Source organism: Marmota flaviventris, chromosome 5 (assembly GCF_047511675.1).
Source record: "Marmota flaviventris isolate mMarFla1 chromosome 5, mMarFla1.hap1, whole genome shotgun sequence".
Lineage (NCBI taxonomy): Eukaryota > Metazoa > Chordata > Mammalia > Rodentia > Sciuridae > Marmota > Marmota flaviventris.
Genome location: NC_092502.1, coordinates 5,394,083 through 5,411,344, shown reverse-complemented (window position 1 = coordinate 5,411,344; position 17,262 = coordinate 5,394,083). Strand labels below are relative to the sequence as shown.

General features: G+C 40.2%; 2 protein-coding genes and 1 pseudogene across 2 annotated transcripts; all 3 read left to right on the top strand.

Annotated features, from left to right (window-relative positions):
* The first annotated feature begins 1,104 nt into the window (after positions 1-1,104).
* LOC139705855 (olfactory receptor 2T8-like) lies at positions 1,105-6,323 on the top strand. Its single transcript, XM_071612755.1, has 3 exons — positions 1,105-2,006; positions 5,013-5,077; positions 6,223-6,323. Exons 1-3 carry the CDS (start codon positions 1,105-1,107, stop codon positions 6,321-6,323), a joined length of 1,068 nt encoding a protein of 355 aa, XP_071468856.1.
* A 4,059-nt stretch (positions 6,324-10,382) lies between these two features.
* Positions 10,383-11,318, top strand: LOC139705854 (olfactory receptor 2T33-like). The gene has a single exon (XM_071612754.1). It carries the CDS (start codon positions 10,383-10,385, stop codon positions 11,316-11,318), a length of 936 nt encoding a protein of 311 aa, XP_071468855.1.
* A 2,410-nt stretch (positions 11,319-13,728) lies between these two features.
* Positions 13,729-14,382, top strand: LOC139705853 (olfactory receptor 2T12-like; annotated as a pseudogene).
* Positions 14,383-17,262: the final 2,880 nt, after the last annotated feature.

Genomic DNA, 17,262 nt, shown 5'->3' with positions numbered 1-17,262 from the left:
GAGGGGGGAGGGTGGAGGATGGGAAAGGCAGTGGAGCACAACAGACACTAGTATGGCAATTTGTAAATCAATGGATGTGTAACTGATGTGATTCTGCAATCTGTGTATGGGGTGAAGGTGGGAGTTCATAACCCACTTGAATCAAAGTGTGGAATATGATATGTCAAGAAATTTGTAATGTTTTGAACAACCCACAATAAAAAATTAAAAAAAAAAAAAAAAAAAAGTTTAAAACTGTGGAAGTGACTAAGGAACTACCAACTTCACATGAAGTTATGCTTCTGTCTGCAAACGGTATCTTCCTGCCTTCTAGATCTGAGAAGGTAAGCCCTCCAGTTTTAGAAAGGGCTTTCCAGATTCAGTCAGCATCAGGGAAAACATCATGATTTTGGTAGTTTAACCAAGTTTCATGTGTTTTAGATTTGGAATCTTCATTAGTAAGTACATCATTTTTTGAAAGTAAGATATTGACAATTCATCTCTAAGAATATTGATCATGCAGGACACCATTAAAGCATCAATATGAATGACACACGTACACCATTCCTGCTCACCTATTTATTTGGGCACCAAGTAAATAAAAGGCCTGTCTTGCATGTCATAGCAACTTCTCAGGAATTAGGATTTGGTTTGCCAATTAATCACACTCAACCTAGGAGGCATTTATCATGTGAAACTTCAAAATGACAGAACAAATACCCTTTTAGTTAATTTTATCTTGATTTAAACATGTTTAAAAAGTAGAAGAAGCCAGGCATGGTGGCATATGCCGGTAATCCCAGCAGCTCGGGAGACTGAGACAAAAGAATTGCAGGTTAGAAGCCAGCCTTAGCAATGGTGAGGCACTAGGGAACTCAGTGAGACCCTGTTTCAAAATAAAATACAAAACAGGGCTGGGCATGTGGCTCAGTGGCCGAGCACCCGTGAGTTCAATCCCCAGCACCAAAAATAAAAACAAGAAGAAAAATGAGAGATGAAAGATTTGAAATAGGTTTCATGATTACACATGTGATTATTTAGAAGGATATAAATAACAAGGGGCATTTAAAAATTAATTTCTCTCCTATGTTTCCAGTGACAGTGTCTCTTCTGTTGTTTGAAATCATGGAAAGTGGGAACACCAGTTCCGACTTCATTCTCCTAGGTCTCTTGGGCCACTCCAGAGCCCAACAGTTTCTCTTTGGGATGGTTCTGACAATAGCTTTCACGGCTCTAGTGGGCAATGCCCTCATGTTTCTCCTGATTCAGTTGGACCTCTGGCTCCATACGCCCATGTACTTCCTCCTGAGCCAACTGTCCCTCATGGATGCCATGCTGGTTTCCACCACTGTGCCCAAAATGGCTGCTGACTACTTGACTGGAAACAAGTCCATCTCCCCTGCTGGCTGTGGCTTGCAGATCTTCTTCCTTCTCACTCTGGGTGGTGGGGAGTGCTTCCTCTTAGCAGCCATGGCCTATGACCGCTATGTGGATGTATGCCACCCTCTGCGCTATCCCATGCTCATGAGCTGGCCACTGTGTCTGAGGATGACCATGGGGTCCTGGTTCCTGGGAGCAGCTGACGGGCTGATGCAGGCAGTTGTTGCCCTGAGCTTCCCATTTTGCAGCAGGCGAGAGATAGACCATTTCTTCTGTGAGGCCCCTACGCTGGTGCGGTTGGCTTGTGCTGACACGTCTGTCTTTGAGAATGTCATGTACTTCTGCTGTGTGTGGATGCTCCTGGTGCCCTTCTGCCTCATCCTGACCTCCTACAGTCTCATCCTGGCTGCTGTCCTCCACATGCGCTCCACAGAAGCCCGCAAGAAGGCCTTTGCCACCTGCTCCTCACATGTGGCTGTGGTGGGGCTCTTTTATGGAGCTGCCATTTTTATCTACATAAGACCCAAATCCTACAGGTCAGCTCACCACGATAAGGTGGTGTCAGCCTTTTATAGCATCTTCACCCCTATGCTGAACCCACTCATCTACAGCCTAAGGAACAGCGAGGTCAAGGGGGCCCTGAGAAAGTGTGTGGCCAGTGTGTGGCCTTGACGCTTCATTAACAGTGCACTACATTGCCCCAGCTTTTGTGGTTGGGCAGAGTGACTGGTGGGATTTTTAGAAGGGTAATTACAGGGACCCCTCCTTATGAATTAGAGACATGATCCACATTGCCCAGGGGATACCTGGAACCACTGATGCTCTCTTTGAAAACATTGTTGACCTTAGCTGAACACTGAGTGCTGTGGCCATAACTTTTGCAACTTGAGGTACAAGAGCAAAAGTAGCATGTTTTTCTTTTTCCTTCTTTGCAGTTTCACATGTATATTTACTCTTAGCAAAGATCTCTGCAACCTCTGCCTATAATTCTTTTCTCATTAAGTGGAGAGGTTCATCTTTTCAGGTCAGACTGGAGCATTGCTGTGCCAGATTCTATACTTATGGAATATGTATTTCTGGATTTTTTAATTTTAAGTTTTCAGTTTGTAGTTGATTGCAGGTAACTGAGTCTATGGTGCCCAAAACCAGAGATAAGGGAGAACAATTGGATTCCCTTGGATCTGTATATCTGCCCCCCACATTTTACTTATCAATAAACCTGCATGTTTTAATGAACTTTTACTCAAAAGTGAATTCACTATTCCAGCAATTTTGGGATTATTATCTATGTTTCAACTGAGGTATACTTTTTAAGAAGTAGGATGCTCACAACCCAGCCTTTTCTTTCAAGAAATTTCAATAAATACAAGCCTAATAGTCTACACTGTAATCAAGAAAGGCTACATGCACCAGCCTCCCAAGTCCCTCCACCACCAGTGAAGCACCCTCAAGAATGACCATGGATCTGCTGTTTATCCCATTATTTAGTTTGGCCTGTTCTATTCTTGTCCTTGGAACCCCATGATGAATAGTCCTACATCCTGTGTTTTTCTCTCAGTTCAAAGACTCCTCTGCAACTCTGCTCTCACCAGTTCTTCACCCTGTTTAAATCCTACAGGTCTTCTATTGTCTAAAATGCCACAATGTGCTACCCCATGTGCTTTGGAGGATGTCTGGACTATGTTCAGTTTGGATCTGTGGAAATTAAAGCTTATTTGTGGGATCAAAATTTGTTGTTGTTGTTTTTAATAACTATTATTTAGGTAGATGGATGGTGAACTTTTTCTTGACTTGTTTGCTGAAACAGAATGTTAATATGACATTTCCACCACCACAGTGCTCAATATTCTTTTGCATCCATTGTTATCAGACTTTATTTTTTAGAACTTCTAGTGAGTGTCTTGGTAACTTATTTTGTTTTTAGCTTGGCTTCCCCTGATTGCTGTGAAAGTTCTATATTTCTGTATTATTTTACTGTCTGATTTTTTTTTTAATTTTGTTAAATTGATGTTTTTATTCTTGGAAAGAAATAATAAAGCATGCAGTCTCCCCAATGAGCCCAACTTGGTAGTTCATTCATGGACCATATATGACATTTAAAATGCTATATTAAATTTAGTATAAAAGAAAAAAATGAAATTATATATTCAGTTGTTTGTTGAGTATTTTCAAACACTCACTTTAATTCAATGGCTGAAGATGAACTGTTTTTACTAATTGTGTATTTGTGTAATACATCTTCATCCTCTTTCATTTTACTTTAAACAATAAAACTTACATGTTTGGTTATACTATGCATTTTGTTTTGTTCAGTATTTTTATGTTGTGTTAAGGTTAAAACCCAAAGCCTCATGCATCCTAGGCAAGCGCTCTACCACTGTACCACAACCCCAGCAATAGAGTAAACCCTTTAACAGAGTCTTCCATTTCCATTGGAAGAATGATGACATTGAGAATCTGAAGTTTCATAGAAACATTTTATGATAAATTATAAAATATTAGATAAAAATTGAATTTCAAAAATGATGTTTCAGGTGGTCAGACTATATGTTTTGTCTTTAACTGGTGAATTTTTATAAATCAATAATAATTTTCGCCAAGACATGTGGCAAGCTTGCAAAGGTCTTAATTTTAAAATAAAATAATGAAACATATTTATGTGTTGTGAAAATGTCTAGATATTATTTGTATAAAAGTCAAAGGAAAAAATAATTAGTACAAATTCAACTCCAAGACAATCAAAATAAAATATTGAGATGAACTATTTTGTTTTTTACTTTGACTTATTTTGTTTTCATCTGAATTACTTCTTTCACAACTTTTTATTTTCTTTTAGTAACATTTAGACCTAATTTTGTTTTCCACTTTAAAATGACATATTTTAGAGCAAGGTATTTCTAAGACACTCTATCCTCTGTAACTTTCAGATCTTTCTTGACACATGGATATTGCTAAAGTACAGGCCAAAAGACTGGATTGCATTCCCAGGAAAGAGAGAATTCATTTACAAGTACCATCTCATTTATTGTTGGAAATCTGCCTCCTTTCAATGAATCATATCCTGGTAATAACAGTGCACTAGCCCTGCAGGAAGTTTGCTTCAGGGATCCAATATCCTGGGATTTGAGAATCATCTGCATTGAGCTAATAAGAAGAGAAAATGTCTTGTCACCCCATCCTACTGAACATGCTGCTGTCGAGACTTCTTAAGCCTGATGGTAAGGTGCTCTAGGACTTTGGATGGGTGCCTCTCATTTTACACAAGCAACAGTGCCTTTTATACAAGTACAGAGTAGTCCAGGGTGAGAGCCTGGGAGCTCTGGGCCCTGCACAGTGGCTGCTCAGAAGGCAGATCAGTACCAAGACTTAGCCTGAGTGCTGGAAAGAGGTAGTGTTCTCTAAAGCTTACATTGCTGTAAATTTTTTTTCATATTTTTAAGGCCTGTACCTAATTTTAAAATCAAGAATTAAAGTATCTTGATCTCATCCAATAAGTTCTTATCTTTCCTTTTACTCTCTGCAAACACATTTTGTAAAATTTGCAAAACATAACTGTTACCTCTGTCAAATATCATGATCATTGTGACTGTCACTATGGATTCCCTGGTAACAATTTCATAGTTGTATAATAGTTCTCATTGTCTATTGAAAAGGAACTTAAAGAAGCGACAACTTCAGTGTACTCAAGGTGCTTTTCCTTCCTTTAGGTTATTTCCAGGTACAACGTTAGTTCTACATTTTCACCCCATGTTAATGAACAAATTATATTTTTAAAATTCTCACAGTGTAGTTGATAGTAAGCTATTCCAACAGGCAGTGCATAGTACCAGGAGAAACTGAAGTCTGAATGTTTGTGCATAAACACAGTAATTGTATTAGACCTGTCAATTTCTACAGAGACTACATATTTTCTATGCTTAAATTAAATGATTTCATTTTATCAAGTTGAAATTAGGCAAAAAATATTGGTGATGGGGAATTCAGGAGCAGTGAGAGATGCTCAGGTTCAGCTCAGGGTTAGATGAATGCAGTGAATCCTCTCACTTAAACCTGTGCACCTAACTCTGGGAGTTTTTGAGTAGATGAGAGCAGTGGCTTCTATGATGAAGTGAGAGCTGACTAGGAAACAGTAACAGATTAATCACTCTGTCTTCACTCCTGTGTTTTCCTTATGACTTTGGGATACAGCTTCTATCCACATTTTAAAACACTGACTGCAGACAGGTGTGCCTATCCCTCAGGACCTGTCACTGCCATAGTAGAAACCAGTAATAATGTCATGCACAAGCCCACCTGATTGCCCTCAACCCACTCCTGTGGAATGGGGGTTCACTGGAACACACTGACGGGTTGGCTAGTGATTAAAACTACAAGGGGGACAGAGCCACTGCTTCCCATGGGTTAGGTCAGCATTCCTATAGTCAAAGAGTTTTCATATGTGGTAAATTAATAAAGTATTTCTCACCTACTTCTTTGTGCAATAAGGGTGTTTGGGGCACTGCATCTGCTGAGAATGACTATCACAGTGGTGTGCCCTACTTGAATTAACTTGTCAGTTACTAGAAAGCTTATCCTTGGATGCAGCCTAAGCCTTGGAAAGTCCATTTTTTATTTCATGTTATTTGATTTATTCAGTACATGAGTCTTGACACTGTTGTACTTGCAATGAAACCTGGGAATGGGGAAACCTAGGAGGACTCTCTCAGGCCTGCATTCTGGAGTCATGTTCTCTAGTTTAAGAACAAACATTTCCCTTTGATTTTTCAGGAAACTAAAAAAACCCATTTTCTAAATACTCTCTTTCTACATCTGCAATTCTAAAATGTAAGCACAGTCTGCCTCATTTATCTGTTGTAACATTAGATAAGACGATCTTTGACCAAGTGGGGCTTAGTGCGATATTTGCCACAGCTGTTATCATCCATATTGGAAGTGAGCTAACACTCTGTCTCTGGGAGACCTAGTGAAGGGTGCTTTATGGTAAATTCTGTGATTGATTGAAGAAAACTACCCTATTCAGGACAAATCTAAGTATTGCTCAGCAAGATATGTGACATGCAACTTCGGTGGAAAGATTGTAGTTTTTTTCATTCTGGGGAGCCACAATAAAGTGGGTGGACATACTCTGTAGATGTAAGAAGTGAGCTCTCCATAATCACAAAGCTTATGTAATTGGGAAATAAGCAAAGCAGGATGTCATTGTTTTCAATATAGAGAGGAAATGGGCAGTGAACTGACAATTCTTTGTCCCCACAAATGTTTCTTGAAATTAATTGTATGGAGGCATACATAAATGTATTCATTTGGCCACAACATCTATTTTTTTTTGTGATGAACACATTCTAGGATTTTATCATTTGACTTAATGCTTCCAAATTTGAAAAAAAAATTGTGAAAATTATAGTGTACATGAAAATATCCATGATATATTAACTCAAAATAATTCTTTAGCATATTAATTTTACTAATTCAATTCTTTAAGTATATTAATTTTACTAATTAAAATTAATTTGCTAATTTATGAAGAATTTCAAGACTAATAATGAAAGGGCACAATAGCATTACAATGATTAAATTACCGGTGCTCTTGTGCGACTGTTGTGTATTCAAAGAAATTATGAAACATGGACAAAGTTCAGAGTCCAAAGTGATGTTGATAGTATTGTCTTTGAAATATATATATATATATATATATATATATATATATATATATATATATATATATATATATTCACACACACGCACACAAACACACACACAATATTATAATCCTAAAGTACTTATTTATTTTTCCAAAATATTTGGATAGGCAGTATCTATTCATGACCAATTGTAATAATATTCTAAACCTAATAATTATGGGCAATATTTGTGGAACTGAAGGGTCATGCATGCTACCAAGTTTTTGCATGAATTTTCTTTTGTAATCGCCAAACAATGGAAGAAGTGCATACTGTCCTAATACATATAGTTAGGCTGTCCAGTCTGTACAGAATAAAGTTGAGGTGAATATTGATTTAAGTTGCCTAATTTTATCCAACTACTGCTAAGGTATATAGATTTTTCAAAATTAAGTCCCCAGACCACAATCTGTATTTCTGTATACACATTATTAAAAGAAATGATTCTATTGAGATAAGGAAAGGAAGACAAATGCATATTAGTTCTTTAATTTAAGAATTTGTCCTAACAACTCACATAAATTTCTGGATTTTCGGTGTCCACTTGTTAATATGCAGACATTCCACAGGATACTTCATGTGGAAATTTAAATAGAAAGGAGTGTTCAGTGAGTGAAAAGTTCATCAGATCACAAAAATGTTTTGAAATACTTTTAGTGTCAAATGATTTTTTTCTTCACATATGAATAGAAAGTGCAAATTACATTGAAGTATTTTACGCTCTGCAGATCTCGTAGGAAGCTGGTGTCAGCACAGCTGTTGCTGTTTTTATAAAACACAGGTCAGAGAGTGAATCCACAGCAGCAGGAAGCCAGGGCTGGAAGACTCCAGGGCAGTATGAGGTTCTCTCAAGTCTGGGACCTGCTGGGGCATGTCTCAGGGGGCTGGTGACCTGCCCCACATCTCACACATCTATTCTGAGTAGATTTGTGCAGGACTTGGATGCTTTCCTTCCACTCTCAGGCTAATTTAGCCACCCATAATCACACCTCTGTCCACAGTACACTGTGTTACCTGGCTTAGCCACAGCAAGCCCTCCTTCATCTGTGGTTGAGCCAGTCACAGAGCACAGCCTTTCCATCCACACCAAGCAGTGGGAAGACAAGCTTGGACCAGTGCATTTGTAAGACTGAGATATATGATAGCAGTATTTGCTAACATTGAAAATCAATACCAAACTCACAGTGATTATGAATATAGTTTACATAGCAATCAGTGGCACCTTTATCCCAAAATTATGCAGAGCATTCAGATTTGAAAAGCTACTCACATAATGCAGCCCATCCACATATGAGTAACAGCATGTAAGTCCACCAACACGGGTGTATATAATGCAAAGTTTGGTCCTAAATAGTGTTATAAAATTTTGGATTCTATAAAATAGTTCAGGGAAGATATCTACAGTATATATAAATGATAAAACAAAGCAATTGTGTATAAATAACAAGATGTGTAAGAAACATTTTCAATAAAAAGAAGAGGAAAATATTTTACAATGAGTTTGCAGATTAATCCAGGCGTCAAGGAGTGGAACAGTTTCTGCCTTGGTATCTTGGGAAATGTGACTCAAAACTTATTTTCACGGTATTATGACCGGCAAATTATTACTGCTCCTGAAAATATCTAACAACATCACAGCTGCAGGAATTGAAAAAGATTGACAGCTGAATATAGTGAGAAAGTAAGGGATTCATTTATCTTCAAAGAATAAAGGCAACAATTTAAGATTGATTACTACAGAAACTCTTACCACATTTAAAGGACTTAGATCACAATATGAGTATTAGAGACTTACCAGGCATTTATAAGTATAATATCCTATATGCATAATGTCTAACTGATGCAGCAGTGATTAAGAATTGGTAAACTGGATATATATATATATATATATATATATATATATATATATATATATATATACATACATACATATGCAATTAAGAGAGCATGATAGTGATATGTTCAATATTATAACAATAATGTTAAATATTATGATAATTAGAACAATGGCTGTTTTGATAACAAGAACATCTAAGTATTTAAATTTAAAGAGCATTGTTGGCATACTACATTAGTCACTATAGCTGCAGTGTTTATTAGAGGTGTGCTGCCCACTTACAAAATTTATCTTGGGTTTTAATTAAATTGAAAAAATAAATCAGAAATGGCCTGCTACACATAGATTATGACTGAACTCATGCATTTTTTATTGGTAGTCATTAATCTATTATTCTCTGTACAAACTTAAATTTATAAGGAGAAGATAAATCTCACTGAGGTGTGAGAAGAGAGCCTTTCACCCATGAAGGACATCATGGCAGAGAAACACAATCTGGATGTTTCATTACAAGAGAGCCATCTCTGTGAATAACAGAGAGGCTCTGTGTCCTGTTTGTAATCCACACTAACTTCATGTGAAGAAGCTTGTTTGGACCAGTCTTAATTAACAGACTGGTGCTTGTCTCCTGCCTGTAAGAACCTAGGATTACTTAAGTGTGAGAGCCTGCAAGTAGCACAGTTTGTTTCTTCATGTTATTTAAGTTCCTCTAAGAAATTATCTTTTTAAATAGGAATTTTCAGTCTAACATAGCAGCTCTTTGAGAACCTACTAGATGTGGAAGATAGTTGCCTGGAGGGTGTTGTACTGACCAATGGCTCCTGATCAGGAGAAGTGGTGACCAGGTGAGGAGGTGGGCGTGGTGGGGCACACCCCTGCCTTTGTGGAATAGAGAAATTTAGTCATGTTTACTTTCCTAAACAGCAAAGTCTGATTTCAGTGGTTATACATTTTGTTTAGAATGCTTATTTAAATTTTAAATTTCAATTCATCCTAGCATTGAAGGAAATCTCCAGAAACTCCCTTAAATACAAGTGTGAGAAAACTGAAAAGTTACAATCACAAGAGAAAATGCAACATCCACTAATCTACATGAATTCAAAAGTCCTCCAACAGGGAGATATTCCAATGTAGAAACCTGGGATTACACAACATGGCTTCTTTGGGCCAGGATGACATGAAAGGCATCACATTGGCAATCACAGGCCAAAGCATCAGCCTTCTCAGACTAGCACTCTGCTGCAGCCTGAGAGAGAGGCTTGTATAAGGCCGTGTATACATTTTTTCTAATTTAGCTGGAATTGAGAGTATACTAAACTCCTGGCAGCTATGAACCGTGAATGCTACGGAAAATGTTTTGCTGGAGAGAAGAAAATTAAATAGCTAGGCCTCCAGGATAAGGCTTTCTGTCAGGTGACCAAGCCATTTTAAGGAAGTTCCAGATCCTCATTTTAACCAGGCCAAATTCCTCAGCCATCCTCCTGCCTTCCAGGTTGCCCACAGCCATGGAGAACTCCACTGACTCCTCAGGGATGAACTTCATTCTCCTGGGGCTCTTTGACCACACACAGACCCATCAAGTCCTGTTTTCTCTGGTGTTCATGACCTTCATCGCCTCCCTGGTGGGCAACGCCCTGATGATCCTGTTCATCCACACAGACCCCAGACTTCACACCCCCATGTACTTCCTGCTCAGCCAGCTCTCCCTCATGGACTTGATGCTGGTCTCCACCATCATCCCCAAAATGGCAGCCAACTACCTGCTGAACTCCAGGTCTATCTCTCCTGCTGGGTGTGGTTCCCAGATCTTCTTGTTCCTTACTCTGGGAGGAGGAGAGTGCTTCCTCCTGTCAGCCATGTCCTATGACCGCTATGTGGCCATATGCCACCCATTGCGCTACCATGTTCTCATGAGCCACAAGCTGTGTTCGCAACTGGTAGCAGGCTCCTGGCTTATGGGAGGGATTGATGGGCTGATGCAAGCCAGTGCCACTATAAGCTTCCCCTATTGCCACTCCAGGGAGATAGACCACTTCTTCTGTGAGGTACCTTTGTTGGTGAGCCTAGCTTGTGCAGACACCACTGTTTTTGAGCTTTTCAGGTATGTTTGCTGCACCCTGATACTCTTGATCCCTCTGTCTCTCATTGTGGCCTCATACAGTCTCATCCTGGCTGCTGTGTTAAGAATGCATTCTGCTGCAGCCAGAAAGAAAGCCTTCACCACCTGCTCCTCTCACCTGGCTGTGGTAGGGCTGTTCTATGGCACCCTCATGGTCATTTACATGAGACCCAAGTCCTACCACTCAGTGGGCCACAGCAAAGTAGTCTCTGCATTTTACACCATCTTTACTCCTGTGCTGAACCCCCTCATCTACAGCGTGAGGAATAAGGACGTCAAGGGGGCCTTCAGAAATTGGCTGGGAAAGACACATGCTATGTGATTCCAACAGGAGGATTTACAAAATGGCACCCCCAAAGTGGATTCATGCTGCCTTTAAAAATTATTAGTTTATTTTCTCTATTGAACTGCTGATTTTGTGTTCTATCAATTTATTTTGTTTTCACTTTGCCATTTTATCTTTTAAGGTATTTCTGTGCAATATTTGGTGAGTCAATTAAAAATTTCATTGTACCAAGTGATAGACCCAGTGTGATTCCCTCTTAAAATTAGGAGCCATTTCACCAAAAGACATGAAAATCTAATTTCGGCTTTACTATAAATTACTGCAAATTCTGATCTTGCTTGGAATGCCTGCCCGTGCCTTGAACTCACCCCTGTCTGGCTCTCTCTGACCAGATAGCAGCACTCTCTAAACTTTAGTGATGCCTCATGAAACTTGGCCTTCCCTGGCCAGATAAGGACCCTCACTAAGGCTCTAATGACCTTCATAAATTCTGATGTCAGCCAGCAAAAATGTGAACTAGCCTTTGTGTTATGCTCCTCAGAGTTTTGTTATCTGTAACCAACTTTGTGTAACTTTCTGGGCTATAAAGCTGGGCTGCAGAAAGTGCAGGGCTGTCTTGTCGCTGTGTTTTTTGTTGGGAGAGGCAGCACAGCTGGTTGAAATAATAATCTTGCTTTAATTTGATTTTAATTGGAGTCAGTGGTCTTTTCTTTGCGTCCTGGTCTAACACCAAGGTTCCTCTTGGTGCTGTTGAGATTTCTTTATTCCCTAATATGGAATCCATCCCATGAGATGCCAGAGTCTGTGGATAAGAACATGTTGGGGGCCATGTTCTTGCCTGCCCACTGCATCCACTTAGTTTCAGGTGCAATTAAACCCAGGGCTGCCCTGTTGGTTTTCTGTCTTGTTGAGGTTCCCATTGCTGAAGGCAGGTGTTGAAGGTGCCTGTCGTTATGACACTGCTGTCTCTGTCCTCACAGTGAACAGCCTTGCTTTATATATTGGGTATGTTTTATTCTCCTGATTAATCATCTCCTGTATAATGATGGTGACTTCAACTCTTGTTTCTTTCAGCATCAGTCATTTTATCTGAATTCAAGGGTAGCTGGCTGCTGCTCTCTTTGGCTTCCATTCATGGAATATCCTCTTTTTTCCTGCACTTTCCTCTGTGAGATCTCACATATGAGGGGTTCTCTTGGATGAACATAGAGGTGTACTTTGGTGTTTTTAACCATTCAGCTGCTTAACGTTTTATAACCAAAGAATTTATTGTGTGTTCAATTTATTCATTTTATGTTCAAATGATGTAATTATTAACAGGTAAGAACTTATTACTTTCCCTTGTTTTTTTTCTATTTTTGCTGTATGTTAATTTTTTTTTTCTTACTATATTCCATGTAGTTAAGCAATTGCATCTATTGTTATGTTTTGAATCTTTGCTTTTGGTTTTCATTGCATCAGGTTTTTTGCTTAGTGATAACCAATACCTCTATGGGGAATATTATAATATAATATCAGGTTATATTAATCAAATGATTACTTAATTTTGATTACCTTCAAAAAAAAAAGAAAAAAATAATTAAAGCAAGGCAGGTGTGTCTCAGTTGTACAGCACTTGCCTAGGATGCATAAGGACCTGCACTCTGTCACCAGCCCCACAAATATAGATACATAAATGTGAATACTCCATTTTAACTCCACTCTTTCCTCATATTTACAAGGCAAGTTGACATGATCTATAACCTTGTATCTTGTATACTTTTGAACAAATAATGGTTATTTTTAATAGATTCGCCTTTCAAACTTTGAATTAAGGAGAACCAGGGTACACGCCCCGTTGTGTTGCTGGTGTTTTGATTGTGATTTCAGACTTCTCATTAACTGGGCTTTGTTCCTCTAATTGTCTTTCTGATGCTCAGCAAGGCCCTTTCTTTCCCTGACTCTTGACTTGGTGTCTGTTTTTACTGGTGAATGCCATGTGGGTGAGGTAGGAGCTCTGCTGTTCCCAACCTACTGTGAGCAGTGTTCTGCTTGATGTGGATCCTAAATCAGGAAATCACGTGCTCTGAACAGCAACTGCCCCTCCACTACCCCGAGAGGATTCATTTACAACCCAGGGAATTAACTTGAGTTTATGACCAGCTAACTGTGCAGTTGTGGGAGAGAAGTGAGTCAGAATTCTGACAGTAAGACGTTGTATTTGTCTTTTCACATTGTGTCAAATGTGCACTTGTACTGAAACACAGAATGGAAGGTACAGATCTATCCGCATGTGCTATCTTCCTATATGACTGAGGTGTGATCACTATCTCTGGAGACAAGGAGAAGATTTCCCTTGACATGCCATGAGCAGTAAAACTTTTTTTTTTTTTTCCTCTTTGATGTCAGCGTCACTTCAGGACTTGTGCTTGGAAAAGAAAAGTGAGTGACGGAAGAAAGGGATCTCATGGAAACAGAAGTTTTGGGAGCCTTCCTCTTGCTCCTCTTCCTTCTCACTCTGGGTGGTGGAGAGTGCTTCCTCTTAGCAGCCATGTCCTATGACCGCTATGCGGCCATATGCCACCCTCTGCGCTATCCCATGCTCATGAGCTGGCCACTGTATCTGAGGATGACCATGGGGTCCTGGTTACTGGGAGCAGCTGACAGGCTGATGCAGGCAGTTGTTGCCCTTAGCTTCCCGTTTTGCAGCAGGCAAAATAATTTCCATATAATTTCTTCTGTGAGGCCCCCACTCTGGTGCGCTTGGCTTGTGCTGACATGACTGTCTTTGAGGATGTCATGTACTTCTGCTGTGTGTTGATGATCCTGGTGCCCTTCTGCCTCATCCTGACCTCCTACAGTCTCATCCTGGCTGCTGTCCTCCACAGAAGCCCACAAGAAGGCCTTTGCCACCTGCTCCTCACACATGGCTGTGGTGGGGCTCTTTTATGGAGCTGCCATTTTTATCTACATGAGACCCAAATCCTACAGGTCAGCTCACCTTGATAAGGTGGGGTCAGCCTTCTATAGCATCCTCACCCCTATGCTGAACCCCCTAATCTACAGCCTGAGGAACAGTGAGGTCAAGAGGGCCCTTAGAAAGTGTGTGGCCAGCATGTAGCCTTGAATAATTGTGGGGACAAGTGCATGGAGTACAGCATACATGGTATATCTTAAGGGCGTCTAAGTGGCAGGTTGCTCCCCTGTGCTAGGCATGTGAGCAGCAGGCTACTTACTTCATAGCCACAGCCCTGGGCATGAGGCCATGTGTTGCAGTCCCTGCACTTGCTCCATGGCCCACTCCTTCATTGATCAGTGCAAAGACAGCAGAATTTGCATTAGTGGTTGCCTGTAATCTACTTAGCTACTGCCTGAGTATATATACATGGTAACTGCACAATAAAATCAGACCTGTTTCCTGCTTAGTCTCTGGAAGTCTTGATTAGTGACTCTGAAGTCACATTCTCCTCTATCCTGTTCCATGGACCTCCTTGCTGGATGAGAGAGAGCTCACACACCTGGCACTTGAGCAGGCATCTGAAGTAAGCCTATAAGACAGGGTGTGGAAGGGGAAATAGAGAACCTACTGACTCACAGCTGTAAGTGCTTCATACTCTCTTGGATACTAGAGTTTGAACCCTAAATAAGAGAGAAGTCCAGAAGTTCTGGGATATAAACACTAACCCATGGGTCAATACTGCTGATGTTTCTGATCCTAGGTTATGGGACAAGATAATGGCAAGTGCACAGCAAGCTGAAGTGAGACAGGGGTATATTTTGCCACTACATTTTTTTTATTGTGACAACAATTCAGCAAAGTTTAGGGGGCCCTGCAACAGACCCTTGCTCTACAATGATGGCCCTGGGGGAAGATGAGGCTGTGAGAGACAGACAGGGGGAAAAAGGCAAGGGCAATGGCAACTGCCTCCTTATGAGGCAATGCCAAAGCCAGCAAAGGACTATGACAGCTTAGAATTGACCAGGCCACTGGACAGGCCCAAGCCATGGTCTCCAAGAACCCCATTCCAGGAGCCAGAGATCCTTTTGAACATCTATGTAGGATAAGAGATGAGAAGTGGGGTGTGGGAGAACAAGCTTCTCCATCAACATGGCCCCCACCCCCAGAGAACCTTGCAGAGCAAATGCTTGAATCCTTCAGTCTTGAACTAAATTGCCCTCAGGACTGGAGAGACGCATCAGAATTCCCCAGTGCCCAAGCACAATGATAAGTCAGTACTTTGCTGAAAACACTGGAGTGAAGTTGTGCAGAGTGTGATCCAGCAGCTAATAAGCCCAGCCTGGCTGCAGTCACAGGGGAGAAAAGACACATTTGGTGTGAAAAGTTCTGGAGAGACTGGCAAAACCTTTATATCCACTGTCAATATTTTTACTCATGGGCGTGTGCAATGGCTCCGCCTTAATTTTTGGTTGAGATACTTGTTGACCATGAATGGCTCACACTGGTAACAGCTCTTAACATGATGTGCAACAATAGACCCAGCCCCCACCCGAGCAATAAAGCTGCATGGCTGCTCAAGTCCTGCCACTCCTCACATACCCTCCTCAACCTGCCCCTTCATTCTGAATTTCTAGTTTATCAGCCTATGGCCATAAAGATCTGCAGAGAAGTGGGGATTATCCCAATGTGTGTCCATGAGGCACCACTGAACACACAGGGACTGCTCCCCATGGTCTGGCCAACACTTCCCGCCCATGAGAATCCCCACCTTCTCCCACTGTCCACCCATTCTTGCTTCCTGCACAGCTGTGATGCTTCTAGTGACACACTGGTTGACTGAGCCTGTTGCTGGAGTGCTGGGCATGCAGCACGTGTCTTGTACTTCTGTGCGCCTCGGCCTCCCCAGCTGTTGGTGACGTATGTCTGTGGAGCTCTTGTAGGTGTGGCCAACTCATTCCCATTGCTGTCTTGTATGTGGAATCCTGTTCCATGACTCATATGACTTACCAGAGCTTCCCCTGGTGAGGAGGACAAGCTGCTTCTCTTTTGGACACCTGCAATCACTGGTGGTGTGAGCACTCCAGCACTCGCCCCAGGGCACACATATGGATGCATGTCAGATTGACATTTGCTAGAGAGTAGAACAGCAAGATCCTGATGTCTCTGAACATTGGGATGGAAAAAAAGGGTCATTCAAACCATCCAAGAAATGGAGATTAAAATAAGGTAATGTAAAATTTAGAGAACATTATGAGCTATATGAACAAATATTAAATTTATATTACCACCAAATAACAATTCAGAATTATGAAAGTTCTACATAAAGACCAAAATCTTTCCTAAGGAAATATTAATATTGCTGAGAAAAAATGAATTCAATCATAACTAATGGAGAAACATAAATTCCCTATCAACTATACAATTTTTTAAAAAGGGGATTTTTCTCCAACTTACTTCCTAAATTCATTCAATATTACCCTCTATTAAATTCCCTCAGTGAGTCAGTGTGTGTGTATACACGTGCTCACTGCAGAACTTTTAAGTATGTTAGAGAATAAAGTAGTTCCAAACAGACTTCATTTTTCCAGTTGTCTTCCAATTCCACAAATGAAATTGTTTGTGCTATAGAGTAACAGAACCTACTTAAAATGTGATAATTATGTAATTATTATTGTTGAGCAAGTACAGGTCATTAAAGCAAAATAGGGCAACTACAATAGAACTCATACCCTGATTACTGACTTAAGACAAAGGAGGATGTGGGAAAGCTCTTGTCTTTGCGTGGAAAGTGGCTGACTCAATTGAATATTCACATACACTTAAAGAGACTTATTTTATAGCTAATCTCTAAAACCAGGTAGCATTTTATCTTAATATTTAAGGTACAGCAATAATTTCAAGAAGATAATGTAGGCAAATGTTATCAGGGTTTAGGTAAAGAAGTATTTTATATGTGAAAAAAAAAAAAACACCTTGCCAAGCATGAAGAAAAATATTGATTAGCTAGAGAAAGATTTACTTTAAACTATACAATACATTGAA

What these genes read in the sequence shown, in the direction of transcription:
- LOC139705855 (XM_071612755.1), top strand. Translation starts at nt 1,105, where the DNA reads ATGGAAAGTGGGAACACCAGTTCCGACTTCATTCTCCTAGGTCTCTTG. An exon ending in GTCAAGGGGGCCCTGAGAAA is followed by an intron (nt 2,007 to 5,012) that starts GTGTGTGGCCAG and finishes TCTATTGAAAAG; the next exon opens with GAACTTAAAGAAGCGACAAC. An exon ending in TTCCTTTAGGTTATTTCCAG is followed by an intron (nt 5,078 to 6,222) that starts GTACAACGTTAG and finishes TTGTAACATTAG; the next exon opens with ATAAGACGATCTTTGACCAA.
- LOC139705854 (XM_071612754.1), top strand. Translation starts at nt 10,383, where the DNA reads ATGGAGAACTCCACTGACTCCTCAGGGATGAACTTCATTCTCCTGGGG.